The sequence below is a fragment of the Haliotis cracherodii genome, unplaced genomic scaffold (genome assembly GCF_022045235.1).
Source record: "Haliotis cracherodii isolate W230 unplaced genomic scaffold, xgHalCrac1.p SCAF_1, whole genome shotgun sequence".
In the NCBI taxonomy this organism is placed as follows: Eukaryota; Metazoa; Mollusca; class Gastropoda; order Lepetellida; family Haliotidae; genus Haliotis; species Haliotis cracherodii.
In genome coordinates, this window is record NW_027266264.1 from 68,000,012 (window position 1) to 68,021,726 (window position 21,715).

The window sequence follows — 21,715 nt, forward strand, 5'->3', positions numbered from 1 at the left end:
GATATGATGACATTCATCAACCATGTCAGCCAGCCTGACTTTTCCGATCCCGTTAGTTGCCTCTTTTGACAAACATGGGTCGCTGAAGACATTCTCTACCCGGATCTTCATGGGTCCTTCCAATCTGTTAAAGGGGGACTATGCTTAATAGTCTGTTGCCAATTTCCACTGTAGGTCGAGACTCCGTAGACCATGTGTGAAACTGAGTGAGTGTGAGTATGGTTTTATTCCACTTTTGTCAATATTCCAGCAATATCATGGCGGGGAACCCTGGAAAATGGGCTCCCCATGTGGGGAATCGAACCCGGGTCCTCAGCGTCACAAGCCAACTCTTTAACCACTAAGCTGCCCCACTGCCCCATGAAACTGAGAAATTGACTCTGTAGGTAGGCTACCAGTCATCACTAAATCAAAACACATAATAAACTTTGAGTCAGGAGTTTTGAATTACATCCCAACTGCAATTTATTTATCACTTAATTGTCTGGTCCAGGCACGATTATTAGACGTTAAACAAGGAAGTATGCATAGTTGGGTAGCTTGGAGGATAAAGCCTTCTGATTTGATTACCAACATCGATGCTATGGACAGGATATTGCTAAAGCGATGTAAAACCAAACTCACCCACTCAAGTCACCAATTCAATGACCACAAAACAAGATGATTTTGTGAAAAAATTTAATTTTGAGCTATGAAAATGTCAAAACATTACAGTGTAAGCTCTGACCTAAACAGAACAATAAAACCAGCCTGGTAATGCTACAGCGGCAGAATGTCTCAGTACATGACTAGCCAGCAGTCCGCTGTCAGCAAGGGAAACATGGGGAGGTACAGAGACACACTGCTCCAAACTTAACATCTGTGAATACAGTGAACCTAGTTAATCTGATTGAAATCCTTTTCCAGGAGACCATCCGCATTTACAAATTTCTGGATTAACAAAACATGGTACACAGTAACATCTCTTTTATTATATAGACATTCCCAACAATAATCATCTGGAAAGTAGGATTTTCCAGATCAACAAGGTGCCACTGTTCATATATAATTAAAAGTGCTTCAGGACTTAATGTGCGTCATGATGGCAATGCCCTTGCATTAGTCAATAAGTGAATCGGAAAACCTCAAACTGTCAACCTTGTGACAAGGAGCACCTGGGGGTACATAAATCACCAATTATTGTGTATAAATCTTGTGCCTGAAATGAAGATTTTTCATATATGTTCACTCCTCTGATTTTGATATGATATACCTTCACCGTTGTACAGACTGTTAACTGCAGACATTAGCTCACCATCATGGAGCTAAAGCAGCTCCGGTCCTGGAACGTTTCCTGTCAGTTCATGCCCTCCAATTAATGCTGAATATGACTAGGTAAATTACAAGGTTAGAAGTTGAGATTCATTTCTAAAACTCTATATGTAGAACCATTGCTGAAACCAATGCTTAAGGAACAAGTTGGGAAGGAAATATACTTGTCTCGTTCCATTTATTTCCATCAAAGCATAAACCAAACTGCTAGAATTCCTGTTTCTGTCAGCAGGGTAATGACGCAGCAGATTTCATGGGCTCATTAGGAACAGACTGAAGTGATAAACAATATTCAACCAACGATGCCTAGTTTACTGTTGAGCTCACTGATAGGCGTTCATTTGATTCAGTTAAATATACAGCAGGATGATGCTCACAAATTGCAGAAATAACGCTTAAGCTATTGCATAACAAAGCCTCTACATGGCAAGTAAGTAAAGCCAGCTAACTTGAAAATGGAAGAAAAATGAATTATGTTTGATGAAATGTGTGGTGGCTATCTCAAAACAACAAAAGCTTTATACAGATGAAACAAGTACAAAAATATGAAGTTTACATGATGCTTTCCACCATTATGGCTTTAATAATACCCTGAGCACAAAAAGCAAACAGAACACAATGAAATCACTGACACATCTACACCAGTAATGGATACACCCCGAGTGAGAAAATATTATAAATATATCAATATTCTCCTTGTTCCCTAAGGTCATACAGAAACAAGAGATGAATGCTTGATACAGGGATGAACATGTTAATAAATCCCTTCAAAAAGTTACCAACTGGGTATCAAATACAAATAAACACTGCCTTAATTCATGAGATAATTAGGAAATAAACCTGCTGTGTTATGAAATTTGAGGTCATCTCACTCTAGATATGTTACCTATTATTTTTTATATTAACCAAGCACTGAGTAAATTAAACTTAACAGGGATAGAATCTACAGTGAGACACTCAAATATGATAAAGCAAGTTTATCTCCTAAATGAACTTACAATTTAGTCTTTCTTGGGCAACCGAACAATGATTATTTATATTGTTCTTTCAATTCAAATTTATCATGTGCATGTGAAGCAACAAATACATTGGGCCATATATTAACAGTAATGGCATAAAACCAAACCAAAACAAATTTCATAACAAAATACTACAAAATACACAGTATTCCAAATGGTAAAAATTGTAAGAATAACACACACCTGGCTATCAACTACTCTTATTATGTTACAAGGCTGGTATCACATGAACATGAGGAAATAAACAGCAACGAATGGACTCGAATACATATTATCCCAGCCTATTTTATGAATGTACAAACTTTGTAGATACCCACTGAGGGTAAGGTAATTTAACAACTAGAAAATCTGGAATCATGACATCATAAAAGGAACTAAACATTATGACATGTTGGTGTTATTTATACACAGAAACAGAAAATATATAACAAACAATAGCACTGAATAAGTCTGATATATCTTCCTGTACACCCAGGCATATATGTTCACATTCCTCACTTCAAATGTACAGCTTGGATTTGAGGATGGTGTGCTTGGACAATCCTGATTATTCCCCAAGATACAAGAGCCATACCAGCCATGTGTCCACGATTACGATCCTGTTATCTTCATGGAAGTTGGATAGGCTTACTATGGCATAGATATATATGAAGCTGCATCTGCTGATGGCAAACAACCAGGAGTTGCATCCCTTAGATGACAGGATCTTATGCCTGGCATTTGAATCCCCGATTACCCCTGATTATCATCCCTGCTCCTGGACATCACCAAAGAGGTAAACACCTATAACCTGCATCACTCTGGGCTTTCCTCCCACATGAAGCTGACTCAATCACCATGATAAAACTGACATACAAGAATGGTTCAAGCGAGCACTTTGATGTTTGACTAAAAGTTTCTTGAACAGAAACTTTAAAATTAACAAAGGTTAACAACAGTCAACTGTTGTGACAACAGACTGAATGGTTAACTGAACTGTTGTGACAACAGACTGAATGGTCAACTGTTGTGACAACAGACTGAATGGTCAACTGTTGTGACAACAGACTGAATGGTCAACTGTTGTGACAACAGACTGAACGGTCAACTGTTGTGACAACAGACTGAACGGTCAACTGTTGTGACAACAGACTGAACGGTCAACTGTTGTGACAACAGACTGAACGGTCAACTGTTGTGACAACAGACTGAATGGTCAACTTTTGTGACAACAGACTGAACGGTCAACTGTTGTGACATGAAATAGAATCTTGCTGGAGAAGCCCAGGAACAAACAGCCAACAATACAGCAATCAACACCTTTACCATTACCATCCAGACATGCAACTTGGCAGGAGCCTAATAGCCTGAGTTTAATGTTAAAGGTTTCCTGAGGGGAAGTAGAATATCAGGCTTATTAAGAGGCTGCCTTTATGTTATTATTGTGAAAGCTATTAAATATTTCTGGTTAAGTTGCCGTCTGCCAACATCCGAGTCTGCCATCCTGGGGAGGGCCTGCTATTTTTTTACTGGTAGTGTGTCTTGGCTCCAGTTTCAAATTCCCAGAACAATGATAATCCTGCATTGCCATGGATCTGAGTGGGTGGCATCAACAGATCATATCTGGGCTATCAAGATTTGATACTGCAACAGTCCCCAGTGAACAGCACAGCAGTAAGGCTTTTCTCTCAAAGCTAATCATTTGTTGACACCAAATAGCCCCTCCACTATCAGCATGCTTAATATACATACATGGACATTTATATGCACAGGGTACACTCAATTCATATTCCTTGACTTGTCACATACTCAATGTTACTATTACATGATCAAAATCAACTTACTACACATCCAATTTTGAGCCAGCGAGACACCATTAGTGGTACAACCCACACCAAGTTTCACTTTCATTTTCCAGTTGTTTTGGAGATGTTCATGACGTGAAACATTAATGAATGACAGGCCATTACAACAGCCCAGCTGTTCTTTGACCAGGTGAGCTAACACATCTACACACTGATATTTGTATGCAAGCTTATTTCAGCATTTTATGCTCAACAATATTATGGTTTCAGTCAACTCAGTATAGATTGTTTCCACAATACATGACATGACCAAGTTGAGTGTTATGCTGAATTGTACATGTACATAAAACCCTAGAGAGAGCCATTAAGTGTTACCAAGAGAGCACCTGTCTGTATCACAGCACGTCAGAGCTATACTACCTGCGCATCAATACTTCCTTTACCTACACCACGTATTTCAAATAATTTCAAGTACATTTTTTCCTCAGTAATTTTCCAGGTTACAATGCCCATATGTACACACCTGCACAATCACTAAATAAACTACTAACCTGAATACTGTCCTTGTGTCCTTTAGAATAAATATTTGATATGGTTGTGACCAATGTGACATCTAGCTCTGCTGACTGCCCTGTCTGTGCTGGACCTGATTGTGCTGGACGTGATTGACAACAGCTACTAGTTACACTGGAGGGGAGATGTCAACAACGTATCATGGTGTGGGATGCTTCTTTTACAAATATAAACACACCAAAGACTCTGTCAACACAATCTGTTTATACCCCTGTAATGATGACAATGCTTTGTTTGAGAGGAATAATTCTCATTCTAAACTTAAAAACTGACAAAAATGATTTTTTTCTATTTCTGTAAATATTTTTTTAGGAAATGCAGTGTTACGGAACTATACAACTCAACATTTGCTAAAGTTTTCAGTTGGGACTGAATGTGACAGATTGCTTTGCTTTGCTCAGACTAGCAGTATTTCATATTGTAGGGAACTGACACATATTTAGCATAATTTCAAACTAAACATAAGTGCAAGATATACCAGTCACAGGTGCACACTCATACATGATATACACATCACAGGTGCACACTCATAGATTATATACCAATCACAGGTGCACACTCAAGATGATATACCAATCACAGGTGCACACTCATAGATGATATACCAGTCACAGGTGCACACTCATAGATGATATACCAATCACAGGTGCACACTCAAGATGATATACACATCACAGGTGCACACTTATAGATGATATACCAGTCACAGGTGTACACTCATAGATGATATACCAGTCACAGGTGCACACTAAAGATGATATACCAGTCACAGGTGTACACTCATAGATGATATACCAGTCACAGGTGCACACTAAAGATGATATACCAGTCACAGGTGTACACTCATAGATGATATACCAGTCACAGGTGTACACTCATAGATGATATACCAGTCACAGGTGCACACTCAAGATGATATACCAATCACAGGTGCACACTCATAGATGATATACCAATCACAGGTGCACACTCATAGATGATATACCAGTCACAGGTGCACACTAAAGATGATATACCAGTCACAGGTGCACACTCAAGATGATATACCAATCACAGGTGCACACTAAAGATGATATACCAATCACAGGTGCACACTCATAGATGATATACCAATCACAGGTGCACACTCATAGATGATATACCAGTCACAGGTGTACACTCATAGATGATATACCAGTCACAGGTGCACACTAAAGATGATATACCAGTCACAGGAGCACACTCATAGATGATGTACTCATCACATGTGAAGATGCCGTGCTGTAATTTGCCTTGTTCAACTTACAACAAAATGAAACTTAAACACCTTAATAAAACATGAATTCTGATAAAGTAACTTAAACAGATCTCTTAAGTAGATATTTACATACAGTGTACATGCAAACAAGAAAGAAGCGAAAATAGTAGTTCTTCCAAGAGCAGAATTTTAACTCTTCCATGTCTGCCAGTTTAGCTTGATGACAAAATTACATTATCCTCCTCCTCTGTCTTTGAGCACAGACCAATGAATTCATACAAACTGAAAATGAGATTTCTGACATCCATATACATCTGGACAGCAATGGGAAACATGGACGAATTCAAACTTGAAGCAGCAATCCTTTTAGTTGAGACAACTGTCAGTCAAAGTTGACACAAATTTCTGCACCAACCACATATGTACAAAGAAGTCAATACCAGCTATTTACAAGAAGTAATTGGGGTCTGTTCCACGTACATCTCTTAGCAGTGAAGGGCATCCTGTATGCCAAGGGCCACAATACACACTGTCCATCCATCTGTTTGTGTCAGTGTGACCTGTCGGACATGGAAAATGACAATGTATGTACATGTCGTGTTGCTCCAACTGCTAAGATGCAGTGGCACCCTCTGTGCTGCTACTTGCCGATGCCTGTGGACTAGCCCCTGATGTACTGGCTTGAGGCTGACTCCCATCTGAAACAAGTAATGACATCTTCTTTGCAATATCTTTTTTAAACAACTATAATGGGAAATAAAGGATTCCAAATTTCTTGTTCATTAAAGTAAGGTTGTCGGCAGAGGTTTGTGTGCAATGAGCAGCTGTCAGTTATCTGCATGCTCTTACAATAATTTTAAGACTGGCTGCTTATTGCTTCCAGGAAAAGTCACTGTGAGTAGCAATGCTCATCAACTGTGACGTCTAGGAGTGTAACAATATATATTGAACTATCATTGTAATGTAATTGTTTGCCTACATCGAAACTGCCCTTACGAACTTTAAAATGCCAAGGGTATTGTCAATCGTATGCATAACAATTGATAGTTTCAATTGTCAGCGTTCTGACTTGAACTTGGAGCATCTTGATAAACTGTTGTTCTTAAGAAAGAACCAGAAGCTCAGTATCTGTTTGTTGTTGTTCAACATGTTCAAGTTGTATATTACATTAGTCAACATTTGTATTGCAACAGAATACAAAATACATACTTTATTTATTTCTTTTACATTGATTTAATATGATTATCAAGCCTTAAAGGGACAGGACGTCAACCGGTCTGAAGCTATGTATGTAAACAGTAAGTGATAACTCCTGAGTTTACTAAGCTCTGTTTGCCTTATTCTGCGAGAAAAGTTTCGGTTAAAGTGACCACCGCGGGTGTAGGCTTATCATGCGACCAGACTTTTCTCTTGTTTGTAAACAAACACACTTACTCTGAAATAGTGAGTGAGTGGGTTTGGTTTTAACAGTATTCCAGTTATATCACGGAGTGTCAGCTAAATGTGGGAGGAAAGCCCGAAGTGATGCAGGTCTCAGACGTTTACCACTTCGGTGAAACCCACGAGCACGGGTATGTTGCTGACAAACCTAGAAACATAATCGGGGCGAACCAGGATTCGAACCCACAATCATAGGTTTCTGGCGTGCCCAAGGGTCGCAACTCTGCACAGCGAATCGCGGCGCCTTAGACGACTTGGCCACCCGTGCCCCCTATTCTGAAATAAGAAGAGGGACCTCATACAAGCCTTCAGTGGGTTTTACATGTTGTTTTGTACAATAACACAGATATACTACCACAACTGCGACAGTGAGGTGCATGACCAGTGATAGGAATTAACAGTTTATGTCCACCAGTCCTTATAAGGATAACATACAGCAAAGCCATTAAAAATGGCAAATTTCTACTAGTCAATCCTTATGATACCTAACTACTGGGCAGTGTGGCAAGGACTATAGGACTAGTGCCAATTTCTATCACTGATGACAGTATAGTTTTACACATCAAAGTGACCATATCACTAGCTTGCTGTAGGGCTCCGATGACAGCATGTGGAGGTTAACTACGCAAATAGAAATAGGTCTTTATGTTTTAGGATATTTTCTCAATGATAGTTACGTTTATCTAAAAGTGTAGACAAAATGAAACAGATGAAAAACATGTGAATGGACTGCATGGAACTGCATTGGAGTGTGATTGGCTTCATACTAAGGCTGGGACGGGTAACTCGGGTACTCAGGTCGGGTGGGTCCTGAGTAGGACCCAGGTACCCACAGGACTACCCGGACCCGTGGTTATTCATATGATATATTGTTTGATAACCAAAATTATCTTAAATTCTATGGTTACACTATAAGTCACTAATGTTCCCATTTCTTTCTGACAATGCACCCATTCCTTCTGACTTTTATATGTTTGAATAAAGATAAAACTTCATGCAGTAAACTTCAGTGTATGCATGACCAGATCGTTTTACACATGTATCTAAATACATTTTGCCAGGGCTAAGGTCAAACTTTTCCAAATCAGATAGTTTGTACCTATCTCTAAATATCTACAGCGGGTCCCCGGGTAGGGTGGGGTAATAGGGTGGTGGGTACCCAGATAGTAAATTTGGGCTCGTCCCAGCCCTACTTCATACGATTGAGGCATATTTATATTGTAATCTAGGCTTGGAAATACACTAGCTTCTAATCAAGCTGGTAGTCAATTAGTATTGTGTAACTCATGCTAAGAAAAACACACCAGCTTTCTATCCAATTTGCTTCTAATAAACACAATGAAGCAAGTTTACTCTGTGCAGTGCTTGTGTTGTCAGCTTCACTGTGCAGAGCTCTGCTGTTTTGGTTTGAGAATTGAATTGGGCACGTGCCATCACACTCAGAAATTATTTCCTGCATGATTTAAAATACACAGAACCATCGACATACTGTCCCTATAAGGTTGGTTTAATACTATAATACTATTGAAATACTTGACATCTATTGCAACATTATGGCTATAGTGTGGGGTACTACTGCAATACTATCACAATAGTGAAAATAGATCCAATAGTCACCCCAAGTGACGCCCCTACACTGCAACCTATGTGTGACATGATAGAAAAATTACCACTGAAACATGACACATATCTATATCAAATTAATAATAGGAAACAGACATGAAGCTCACCTGAAAATGTCTGGAATATATGTAAAATAGTTCAGTCAAAATCCTATAAAATTAAGTTCACATTTATTTTTAACCACAGTGAATCTTCACAAGCATTCCCTATATGAAATGCTTACCAAATAGTGAGTGAGTGAGTGAGTGAGTGAGTATGGTTTTACGCCGCTTTTAGCAATATTCCAGCAATATCACAGCAGGGGACACCAGAAATGGGCTTCACACATTGTACCCATGTCGGGAATCGAACCCGGATCTTCGGTGTGACGAGCTTACCAAATAAGTGGTTTCACAATAGTGATTTTGTTCAAAACCTGAATCAGATGAAGGATTTTTTTTGGTCCTAACTTTGTAATTCCCACAACCATACACCAGTGCCAACAGGTTACTATGGCCTCACTGTAGGGAGGCTATGTCTCATGCAGCCATACAGAACGAATAACATGCGCAATGGCATGAATATAAAAGGCAAAATACTATTTTCTTGATGAGACCTTTTCAAGCCATTATTTTAAAAGACTCAAGTTTTGAGTTCCCATGCATCATAATGTGTATTGTATTGCAAACTAACTGTACACATCATGACTAAATGTTATGCTACAGCCCTATCGGTACAGATCTTCACATTTTAACTTGTCCATGTGACGTTTCTCATTTGTGGTTCTCAAGCATCATATTGCAAACCTACTATACATATAATGACAAAATGTAATACTACAACACTCATGGTTACAGACCTTCACATTTTAACTTGTCAAGCTCAAATGTGACGTCTGTAGCGCCGACTGTAGCATTGGGGTCATTCTGTATGTCGGGGACGGCGTTCCTCCGGCCCGTCCTGCCGCTGGTAGCGAAGTCCTCCAGGGTGGAGCTACACTCTACTTCTGTCATCACCTCGTCCTGTTGTCCCTCACTCTGCAACAATACAATCACTGTTACTTCAGCATGCCATAGAAACTACCAACCAGCCAAGCACACAATCACTGTTACCTACACAAGAACATAGAACTACTACTTGCAGACCCAACCAAGCACACAAGACTTGTTTCCAACACACAATCACTTTTACCTACACAATACCCGAGGAACTACTGCTTACAGCCCCAACCATGTACACAATACCAGAGGAACTATTCCTTACAGACCCAACCATGTACACAACACCAGAGGAACTACTCCTTGCAGACCCAACCATGTACACAACACCAGAGGAACTACTCCTTGCAGACCAACCAAACACACAATCACTGTTTCCTACACTGTTTTCTACACAATTTCAAAGACATTACTCCTTACAACCCCAACCAAGTAGCTGACATTTTGTACCTTCAGTATAAGTAGTGATTAACTATAAAGGTTTTCCCATTATAACAAGGTCATGTAACTTAATTTAATGAGTTAGTTTCTACTACAGGGTCCTCATAAACTGCAAGTCTGAGCTGCACAGGTGTTTCAAATCAGGGGCCAACTTAAACAGCCTGAAACATTTTACAGAGGGCTGAAAAGTAGCTCATTCTGATACCTTTTTGACTTTTGCCTTAGTCATAGAATAACCTGATGAATTTGCCTTCTATGCTAATACTTTAGATTCCCAAAGACATATTATATCAAAGCATGAAATGGAAGCATTTTGTTATTTAACAAGCATATTTATCCAAGTGGCAAGTCACATGTCATTGGACTTCAAACATTGTACATGCAAACACAATAGGCAAAGGAATAATGCTCAGTAAATACATGTACCTAGAATACTTTGTAATTAAGCTGGTTACTTCAGTAATACATTTTTCATCTTGAAACATATTTTCCTTATTGAAATCAATGTCTATCAAGTTTCAGATTCATCCATAATTATGCCAGTGACAGATACATTTCTAATATGTCCCAATTTAATGAAACATTTTGTAATGATAAAGTAGACCATCCTCCTAAAAAGCACTTATGAAAATGTCATAAGGCAAATTCCCCCAAACATCCTGGTCTGTCTTCAAAGCTACCCGAAGCCCATTGATAACTCTGACTTATTCCACTGTCAAACATTTTACTGGTCCTCCCGAACTGTCCTTTGTCACAGCACTGGAGAAAAGCACTTCACAGCTTCTGTTTCCTTACCAATGTTCATTAAGCCCCAACCCATGCAGCAAAAAATCAATAACAATAATTACAGAGAAAAAGCTTCTATAAAATGGGTGTTCAACACCCACACAACCGTACCATCATGCTAAACACCCTCACACTGGGAACAGACAGGTCTCACAGCATACTGCAACATGATCCATTAACCAGGATAATGTAACTATCAGCAGAATGACCTCATTTAGCTAGTCTTTGTATTGATACAGTATATTGCTCTCTTTGGACAAAATCATCACTGCAATAAATGTTAGAGACCATGATACAAATAGAGCTATATAATTGTGTAGCAAGTACAACAACTGAACCATTTACAAACATTCAACAAAACAGAAAACTGAAGATTGATTACTGGTCCTTTGTACAGGCTTACTAGACATGTATGGTAGTGTTTCACAGTGCATCTTGTAGGTGACAAAAGAGAGCACCCAGTTCCAAGGTATACATGTAGAAGACAACAGATAGCACCCAGTTCCCTGTGCATCTTGTACAAGAAAACAGATAGCACCCAGTTCCCAGGTATGCATGTAGAAGACAACAGATAGCACCCAGTTCCCTATACATGTAGAAGACAACAGATTGCACCCAGTTCCCTATGCATGTAGAAGACAACAGATAGCACCCAGATCCCTATGCATGTAGAAGACAACAGATTGCACCCAGTTCCCTATGCATGTAGAAGACAACAGATTGCACCCAGTTCCCTATGCATGTAGAAGACAACAGACATCTTCCAGTTCCCTATGCATGTAGAAGACAACAGATAGCACCCAGTTCCCTATGCATGTAGAAGACAACAGATAGCACCCAGATCCCTATGCATGTAGAAGACAACAGATAGCACCCAGTTCCCTATGCATGTAGAAGACAACAGATAGCACCCAGTTCCCTATGCATGTAGAAGACAACAGATAGCACCCAGATCCCTATGCATGTAGAAGACAACAGATAGCACCCAGTTCCCTATGCATGTAGAAGACAACAGATAGCACCCAGTTCCCTATGCATGTAGAAGACAACAGATAGCACCCAGTTCCCTATGCATGTAGAAGACAACAGATAGCACCCAGTTCCCTATGCATGTAGAAGACAACAGATAGCACCCAGTTCCCTATGCAATTTACAACCCAATTTAATTAGAATTTACCTAGCGCCTTTTCACTATGCTGCTTTGTTTGTTTGTTGTTTACTGCTGCACTCAGCAATATTTCATCTATATGATGGCAATCCAGTGATTGACATCATAAGCATCAATCCATGCAATAGGGTATGATGACATGCATCAACCAAGTCAGGGAATGTGACCACCTGATCCCAACTGTCATCTCTTACAACAAGCACAGGTAGCTGAAGACCAATTCTATCCCGGGTCTTCACTGGAGTAATTTCTACTTTCATGATCTGATCTGATGAAGCAAGGATAGTTTTTGGGAAGCGCCATTGCCCCATATGCGCACTGAAATATGAGATGGCGCATTCAAATTAACAATAGAGGCCTTCTGGTGAACAAGAATTGCAGATGCAATGAATGTTAAAATCTGGGCCTTCTAACTTCATAAATTGTACGTGGTTATCACAACGTGCAAAAGATCACAGATTCTTTACATAGGAAGTAGCTTCACTTATCCGCTTTCTACAGTGTGTAAAAATCCAAAATCATTTGGAAAGCTTCACAAGTGGTTGTTTTCTCCATGTTATATGATACAGAAATAGTTCGAACTTGTTTGTTCCAAATGATGATTGCCTCCGGCTAGGTAATGTGTGCAACACACATGGAATATGCCGCTGAAGAAAGTTCATAAACTGCCAACTGGAAAACTGTATGGACTAGTTGACAATGTTTTGTTCTTTTCCATGTTATTTGATTAAAATGATGTTGGTAAGTAATGATACTGTATATCTTTGTAATTCCACAAGTTCTATTTTGCCAATATTTGCCAGTTCAAACTTTCCCAAGAAAACATGCACAGATATTTACAACTTAGCAATATACCTCAATGCAAAAAACGTGGCTGTAGTCACAGGGGATGGTTTCAAAGTTCTTGTACATTATTTTTCATACTTGTATGGTGCTAAAGAAGGCATCTGATGTATGACATGTATGAGGGCATGTACACCAGCTTATGAATTCTTCAGTACTTTTTACAATTGAAAGAATATAATACAAACAAGTCCCAGGATATAAATATTGTGAGTATTGTTTTAAATGGTCCTAAATGGTCCCATGCCATATATAGATTGGCCAATGAAAACCAGCCTTTGTTGGTGAGTAAGCGACTGTCAACATTGGTATAGATGTTAGGGTCATGTTGTGGAATACGACTTGTGCTGTATGCAAAATTGAAATGAGGTTATCAAACATGGAATTAATGTTTATTTGAAGCAAGTTTCTAGTTTCCGGTAACCTATGACATCATACTAACATATGTGACATGATAACTATATCTACTTTTGGGTCCGATAGCACTTCACATATAAAGTCTTTAACCATGTTTACATATTTGCAACTTGTGTTTGAAAATAACTAAGCAATACCCGGTAATATAAATATCATTTGATGACTTGGTTATACTGCTATAGATACAAAGAACAAGGTTGTTTGCATGTATCAGAACTTAGGTATCATTGTGAATTTGCTCTTGGAAGGTTATAAATATTTACTTGAGGGCAACTATGGCTAATCAATATGATAACGATCTGTGACAACACTGCTTCGATATTTTAGATTGATTTCCTTTATATTTATGGTTCTGCAAAGTCATCAGAAAAAAAAATGTGTTTAAGATAAATGTTTGTTTGCATTTTAGGGCTTCTCATTGATGACTGTCCAGAAAAAAAGATGAAAAAATTAAGAAATCTGTATAAAAAGTTGAACATTTTACAATAATTCATGAGGGAAGGGCCCTTAGATATCACCAAATTACACTTTCTTGCTGAGTGGATCCTACTTCTGGGTCCCAAGGAGAAGATAATGAGAAAAGGGCAAGTAAGTAAGCATCAGGGGCCCAAAGCCCATTTATATTATTTTCCAGAATGATCCATTAAAGTTTATTCCATAAGAGACAACATAGCTATGTCTGAGTGAGCCACTGAAGCTGATGAGTGATGATTTAAATCAGGGGAATGTTGCAGGACTACAAGAACTATCACGCTTTTAACTTCCATCACACAAACAATTGGGAGAATAACTATCATCAGATATGGAGCGGATGACAGCTATATTTATTTCCTAATCAAATGATGGCCTTGGTACCTGACAAGATGGAGCTGAACCGTTGCAAGCTGGGCGTAGTGTAATTATCAGAAGAGGAAAGTGGCGTGCAACTGTCACACTCGTCAAGACCATGACTGTACATGAAATACAACCAAGCCGAAGACAATGGTAACATGATCATGACAGCATGAGTATACTTCACTCACAACCATGATCAAATTCAGCTTATTCATGGACATATCAATAACAAACACTTCTGACTTGTTATTTTTTTAAAATAATCAAAGAAAAAGGGACAGATATAACAAACACACATCTGCAACATCTTCCTGCATCAATGCATATGTTGTTCAACAACAAGCAATCCTGATCAGCTGTACTGACAATGACACCTCCAGTTGCTCTCCTGCTGGGCAATGAGTGAGTGAGTGAGTGAGTATGGTTTTACACCGCTTTTAGCAATATTCCAGCAATATCACGGCGGGGGACACCAGAAATGGGCTTCACACATTGTACCCATGTCGGGAATCGAACCTGGGTCTTCGACGTGACGAGCGAACGCTTCAACCACTAGGCTACCCGTCCGCCCCTGCTGGGCAATGATTTAATGGGCAGCTGAAGTGGTGACCATTCCAAAACCTTTCACTTAGTCCCAGCTAGTCTATGGGGGCTTAAAGTAATTAAAGACAAGACACATTCTAAAATTGCTCTCTTACATCTGCTCTGCTTACTTAACATTCCATTTGAAAGTGGGCGATATATTTAGAATCTATACAAAAACATTGTCTGGCTACAATCTGCTTAGGTTGTACAACCAATAGCAACATAAAGCATTTGGGAAGAAATTGAAACGGCCTGAACATGTCAAAGGCAAGTTTAATTCCCATGATCAACAAAAGCATGGCGCATTCCCTGTCCTTTGTGTAGGTGATATTCACTGGCTAGAAATGCATGCTAAGTAGTGTTGATTACCGTGAGTGAGTTGGGTGTCCACAGTTTGGGCAGTTCCAGTGTTTTAGTGTAAAACATACAGGTACACAATGACATACTACACTGGTTAGTGCTTACAAGGACTGTGCATAATAATGGTGACAACTGTCATTAAACAAGACAATATAATACATTCATTTCTTTCTTACGTGTCCCTTAAACAGTACAGTAAGGCAAAACATGTATTATTTCGTAAAAGGCTACGATTTAAATTCAATTCTAAATGGTAATTCAAATGTAACGACAGTAACAAATCTTGAAATTTTAAAATCAGTGCACAGTTTTATTCTGTCTTCTTGCCGATTTAGAGATTTTGATGGCTTTGCTATATGATACTGCAATGTTGTTGTGCTGAATGTAAATAATAATGTAACTGTAGTTATGGAAGATAATCCAGTAATTAAACACTTACAGAACAATACTTACCTTTAATGCCAATTATACAATGTATGCTATTGCTATTTCTCATGTCACTATCAATATATTGCTATTTGTATATGTATCATGTTTGGGAGAGGCATTCAGCTAAGCAAAATTTGCTTGTTTGCTAATCCCTCCACTTTATGGAAATAAATATGTTTATAGCACATATAATACAGTATCATGCTGTGAAATTGTTGACACAATGTAGTTTTGTACTTTAGTTTTTATTGATAGATTCCCTGTGATCTTTATATTTCCTGTTTGAAAGGAGAAACCTTCTGAACATACCTAACATATGATATTATGTTGTAATAAACTGTTCCTTTTGTTCTTTTAAATGTCATTAGTGAAATGACCCAGTCTGTTGTTGACAGAAAGTAGAAAGGCACATCTTGGTTGGGTATCTCCAACTCCGTTATAACTCTAGTAATAAATGTGGTTTGGAGATAACGTATTAAAAACATACAAGTGCTGTGCAGATTGGGGATTGATTGTAGAGTTATGCATCATCTTGAGATAAAAAGGATTAACAGGGGCAGCCTGCTTAGCAACCCTTTCAATTTTGTAAAAGTCCAAAATCTGATTTTCACATAAAAGAAAAAAAAAGAATGGGAATTACCACATCTAGTCTTTGAAGATGTAGAAAACATTGCCATTAGCCAACTAGTCTCAGTTGATTTGCCTAATGTTAAGGAGCCTGATCGCTAGAATATAAGGGAATCTTTACACTGGCATGTGATCACTATTTTGGCTGGTAGACCTTTCAACTTACTTTCTACTGCTATCGGGTAGCCCAGTGGTTAAAGCGTTCGCTCTTCATGCCGAAGACCCGGGTTCGATTCCCGACATGGGTACAATGTGTGAAGCCCATTTCTGGTGTCCCTCGGCGTGATATTGTTGGAATATTGCCAAAAAGCAGTGTAAAATCAAACTCACTCACTCACTCTACTGCTATTGAGACCAAAATGTTTGCCTTTGGTTATTCCAATGAGACTTTACATTTATTATCATGCACTGCTCGTGGATTACGGAATTTTGTTATTGCAGGTGTATAGAAGACACAGCCACTTTTGCTATCTTTAGGCTCATAGGCTAGAAATAGAATGAAATCATTCATTTTAATCGGAGTGGTATACAGATCACTGAACTCATATCTCATGATTGGAAAGTGTCAGATACAGATATTTGCATTGTGAATAAACACACATTCATGGGGAATATAATATGATGTCATGAGCAAACAGACTTGTCACGTGTCTTCCCGGTAGCTATTGAACTTGAGCTATCTGAAGATGACATCGCCCCACTGCTGTGACAAATGGATGAAATGTATTTGTTTAAACAGACTGACATGAAAGTTACAAATAGTCATGGTCGTGCTGAGGCGATTAATTGAAATAATCCACATGATCAAATATTGGAACGGAACTGACCAACCAAACACAAATGATTCTGCCCCTGAATTTCAAAGTAATCAAATTTAATCATATTGAATGCTAGAGCAAAAATGAAAAGAAAACAGTGTTATCAATATCCTTATCACTTTAGAATTTAGTTTGTTCATATGGTAGTGAATATAAACCATAAAGATAGGCACTTGTAAATTGATAAAGATTCTTGTGAATTCTGTCTTGACAAGTATCTCTTAGATAAGCATGCAAACTCTCATTCAAGTGACTTCAGTAGTTTCTGAGAAACCTGTCCCCATTGCACACACTATGCACAAAGTTGAAAAGCATGGAGCAGGGGCCATCACTCTGTAAAAGAGTCATTGAAGGGGCATATTTCGTAGCGGGGTATAATAAAGAGGAACTGTACAGATTCTTACTTGTGATTGTATAAAAAAACAAAACAGTCAATTATCAGGTTCCTTATTGTGTCTTTACAACACATAAAAAATGTATAACGAAGCCTGACCAGGACAATGTCGATAGGTTCCGAGCAAAACATCCATGTTGACATGCTTACAGTGAGGTTAATCTAGGTTTGCTCAGAGGCTAATATTCCATCCAAAGTCTGCAGCAAATGTCATCAAAACATTCTCTGAATCAAGTAAAATAGGAACTTAAAGAAAGACCCAATTTTGAACAAAATAACGATTTATCACCCTGTCCACCCACCCACCCACATATTTTCACTACCAGGGACAAATATGTTTCATAAATTGTTTTTAATATAACTTTGCATAAATAACTAAATTGTGAATATATTAACTTGGTCTTGTTGCCATATGGTTGAAATAATGCCAATGCGACGTTAAATTTTAACTCTCTCACTCACTCAGTCATTGCCAGGGGCACTTAGTCAGCAATCTTAGATAAATCACTGCCAGAAAGAATCTGTTGGGTATTGGTATTAACATATAAATATCTATAAACTTTGATTGATAGTTCAAATTATAATTAAAAAAACTAGATTATATACAATAATGATTTCAATTGTAGTGCTATCCTCCTGCTCAAGTTTCAGTTTTATTTCTTTGAATGTTTTGGAGGGATGAAGGACAAACTTATGGATGATGGACATACGTTCATCTGGATGTGGTCACTTGTCAATTATAAAAATCAATCATGGTGTCAAAAAGCCAAATGTCAAATGTTAAAGTAATTGTGATGGTGGACTGGCCTATGGGGACGACCTGGAGACTGAGGCCAAATGTTTCACACAAATATTATGAATAACCATTCGGCAGGTTTAGCTTGATCAATATAATCAATATTATCTATGGTAATCAAACTATTTGAAATACCGTATTCGACATAATAAGCGCCCCGCTCTAATAAGTGCCCACGGCGATATTTGCTAAAATATTGGCTAGTGAACAATCCCAATTAGCACCCCCCTGGATTTATTAATGTACACAAGACTTATTTATTCGCGTATAATACGCACTCGTGCGTTATAAGCACACTTAATTATGGGCAATTAAATTTGGGAAAAATATATCTGTCGTATACATAAACATTTCAGGCTGTCAGCATAAACCACGAAATTTATCTTTCAACTCAACTCTTTTTTTTTCGCCCAAATAATATTCTAATTTTTGAGAGCGCCCTGGGCGCTTATTACGTCGAATACGGTAAGTATTAAATACATGCAATACTAATAGCATTTAAGCCAAATTTGAGGCTTATATTCAGAAGGTGAAGATAAGCTTGGGCAAATGCTATATTTGCAGAGATTCACTATTTTCAAGATGGAAATATATACCAATGACCATGTGCAGTGCTTACTTCCTTACTTCCTTATATTGGAGATTTAACATGCGCTTTCCGACTGCATGCGTATGTCTCACATGGTGTGCTGTGCTAATGAACCACACTTTTATATATAGGCATCAGCAGGAATTATCAGAGCTAACCCACTGTTAATTACAGCCAAAGCCCAATGTACCCATTATTGTGGAGTGATTGAGTTCTTCTCATGTTACACAGGGTCCTACTCAATGTTAATAAACCACTTTCCATGTTAACTTACACAAAGTGTACAAATAATCCGGGGGTCAATGTATTACTGAATGGGATCTTGTCTCTTCATTTTATAGAGCTCACTACACCTTATTGACTGATGATATACTATACAGGAAGTGTATCAATCATCAGGCAGAGGCAGACAAAGGGAGCATTATTATGCTAGGAATAAGGATTTTCCAGATTGCTGTTGGTCGCCTTTTTCTTTAGCTCCTAACATGATCCAGATTTAATGTAACAGTATGTGTGTAAGTGTTCTGATATCAATCAATAAAGCAAGCATCAGTTTGTGGCCAGCTGCTGTAGGGTTTTTTATTTATTTGAACACCGAAGCCCATAATATTAAGATTATATGGATCTATTACATGTACTTTGTTTGTTGCTTAATGCTGCCCTCAGCAATATTCAAGCTGTATGACGACAGCCTGTAAATAATCAAGTCTGGACCAGACAATCAAGTGATCCATTTTGTGAGCAAGAATCCATGCAGTCGTGGGTATGAATACACACAGTCAACCAAGTCACTGTGCCAGACCACCAGATCCATTTGGTGGCCTCTTACGGCCAGCATCGGTTGCTAGGAACCTATTCTAAACAGGAATCACCATGTGGCTATGGGTCTATTATACAGCTTTGATAAGCCCTAGTTGAAATATCATAGGTATCATATCTGCAGTGTAGACTTGTGAAATGCATTAGAGGGTTACTGGCAGTTCAATTGTAGTGTATTGTGAAAAGAACAGGAATGAAATTTTAGGCCATCTCTGCAGTGTTTTCAAACAATATATTTCACAACCAGAACAAACTGAATCCTTAAAGTTCAAAGTCGGGGGATAAAAATATGAAGTTAGTTCAATTAAAGCTCTCAACGTTACAGTCGAACCAGTTCGACAAAGTGTGTCACTAACCGTGTTGCTACTGTCGAACCTGTTGGACAGGCGAATAGCATAAGGACACCCACAAACAAAACTTGCCATATCTATTTGCCAAGAAGGCTTTGAGTTACAATTAAATTACGTATGACATGCATAAATGCTCAGCTTGCACAATATCAAAACTTTCAGTAGTGTCTTTACCTAAAAAAGAAAATATTGCGAGTTTCGGCCAAACTTCTCGGCACACTACTACCAGAAACGGCAAATGTTGACGTTTGGCACTTCACGTTGAGCACTGTGACATATACAGAGCAACAAGTACATGCAGTCTGTTCGGAGTCGTGCAGAGCAATAAGTACATGCAGTCTGGTGGGAATTGTGCATAACAACAAGTACATGCAGTCTGGTGGGAATTGTGCATAACAACAAGTACATGCAGTCTGGTGGGAATTGTGCAGAGCAACAAGTACATGCAGTCTGGTGGGAATTGTGCATAACAACAAGTACATGCAGTCTGGTGGGAATTGTGCAGAGCAACAAGTACATGCAGTCTGGTGGGAATTGTGCATAACAACAAGTGTATACAGTCTGGTGGGAATTGTGCAGAGCAATAAGTACATGCAGTCTGGTGGAATCGTGCAGAGCAATAAGTACATGCAGTCTGGTGGAATCGTGCAGAGCAATAAGTACATGCAGTCTGGTGGAATTGTGCAGAGCAATAAGTACATGCAGTCTGGTGGAATTGTGCAGAGCAATAAGTACATGCAGTCTGGTGGAATCGTGCAGAGCAATAAGTACATGCAGTCTGGTGGAATCGTGCAGAGCAATAAGTACATGCAGTCTGGTGGAATTGTGCAGAGCAATAAGTACATGCAGTCTGGTGGAATCGTGCAGAGCAATAAGTACATGCAGTCTGGTTGGAGTCATGCAGAGCAACAAGTACATAGGGGGCGGTCAGGTAGCCCAGCCTTAGAAATAAGCACTCGTCCTGTAGTCCTTGCCAAACTGCCCAATTGTAAGGTATCATAAGGACTTGCAAAAATTTGTCATTTTTAAGGGTTGTCATTTTAAGGACTAGTGGACTAAAACTGTTAGTTTCTACCGCTGGTAGCCTTGTGGTTAAAGTGTTCGCTCATCATGCTGAAGACCTGGGTTTGATTAACGACATGGGAACAATGTGTGAAGCCCATTTCTGCCGTCCCACGTCTTGATACTGCTGGAATATTGCTAAAAGTGGCGTACAACCATACTCACTCACTCATTATTACAGAGCATGACTCTGCATCCATATGTGGTACCTAACTACCAACCAAAATGGTCATGCTGCTTATAATTGAATATAGAATCCTCTCATAGCTGTGAAAATAGATTACTGGGCCCTGGCAAAAACTATTAAGATACACCTATAAAATGATATGGTCATGCATACATTAAAGTTGACTGAAGGAATACATGCATAGTCAGAAAGAAATGCGAACAATAGTGACTTTAAGTGTCACTATGGAGTTTTATTGTTATTGTC

At 38.7% G+C, this 21,715-nt stretch overlaps 1 protein-coding gene across 3 annotated transcripts in view; it reads right to left on the reverse strand.

Annotated features, from left to right (window-relative positions):
- Positions 1-5,739: 5,739 nt before the first annotated feature.
- LOC139462572 (cAMP-dependent protein kinase inhibitor gamma-like) overlaps positions 5,740-21,715 on the reverse strand; it is a 63,842-nt gene continuing 47,866 nt past the window's right edge. For all 3 annotated transcript variants that reach the window (XM_071244499.1, XM_071244435.1, XM_071244537.1), the window contains exons 2-3: positions 9,826-10,003; positions 5,740-6,622 (exon numbers count right to left, since the gene is read on the reverse strand). In XM_071244499.1, the coding sequence (XP_071100600.1) occupies positions 6,537-6,622; positions 9,826-10,003 (264 nt within the window). In that variant the 3' untranslated portion in view covers positions 5,740-6,536. The remainder of the gene's footprint in view (positions 6,623-9,825; positions 10,004-21,715) is intronic.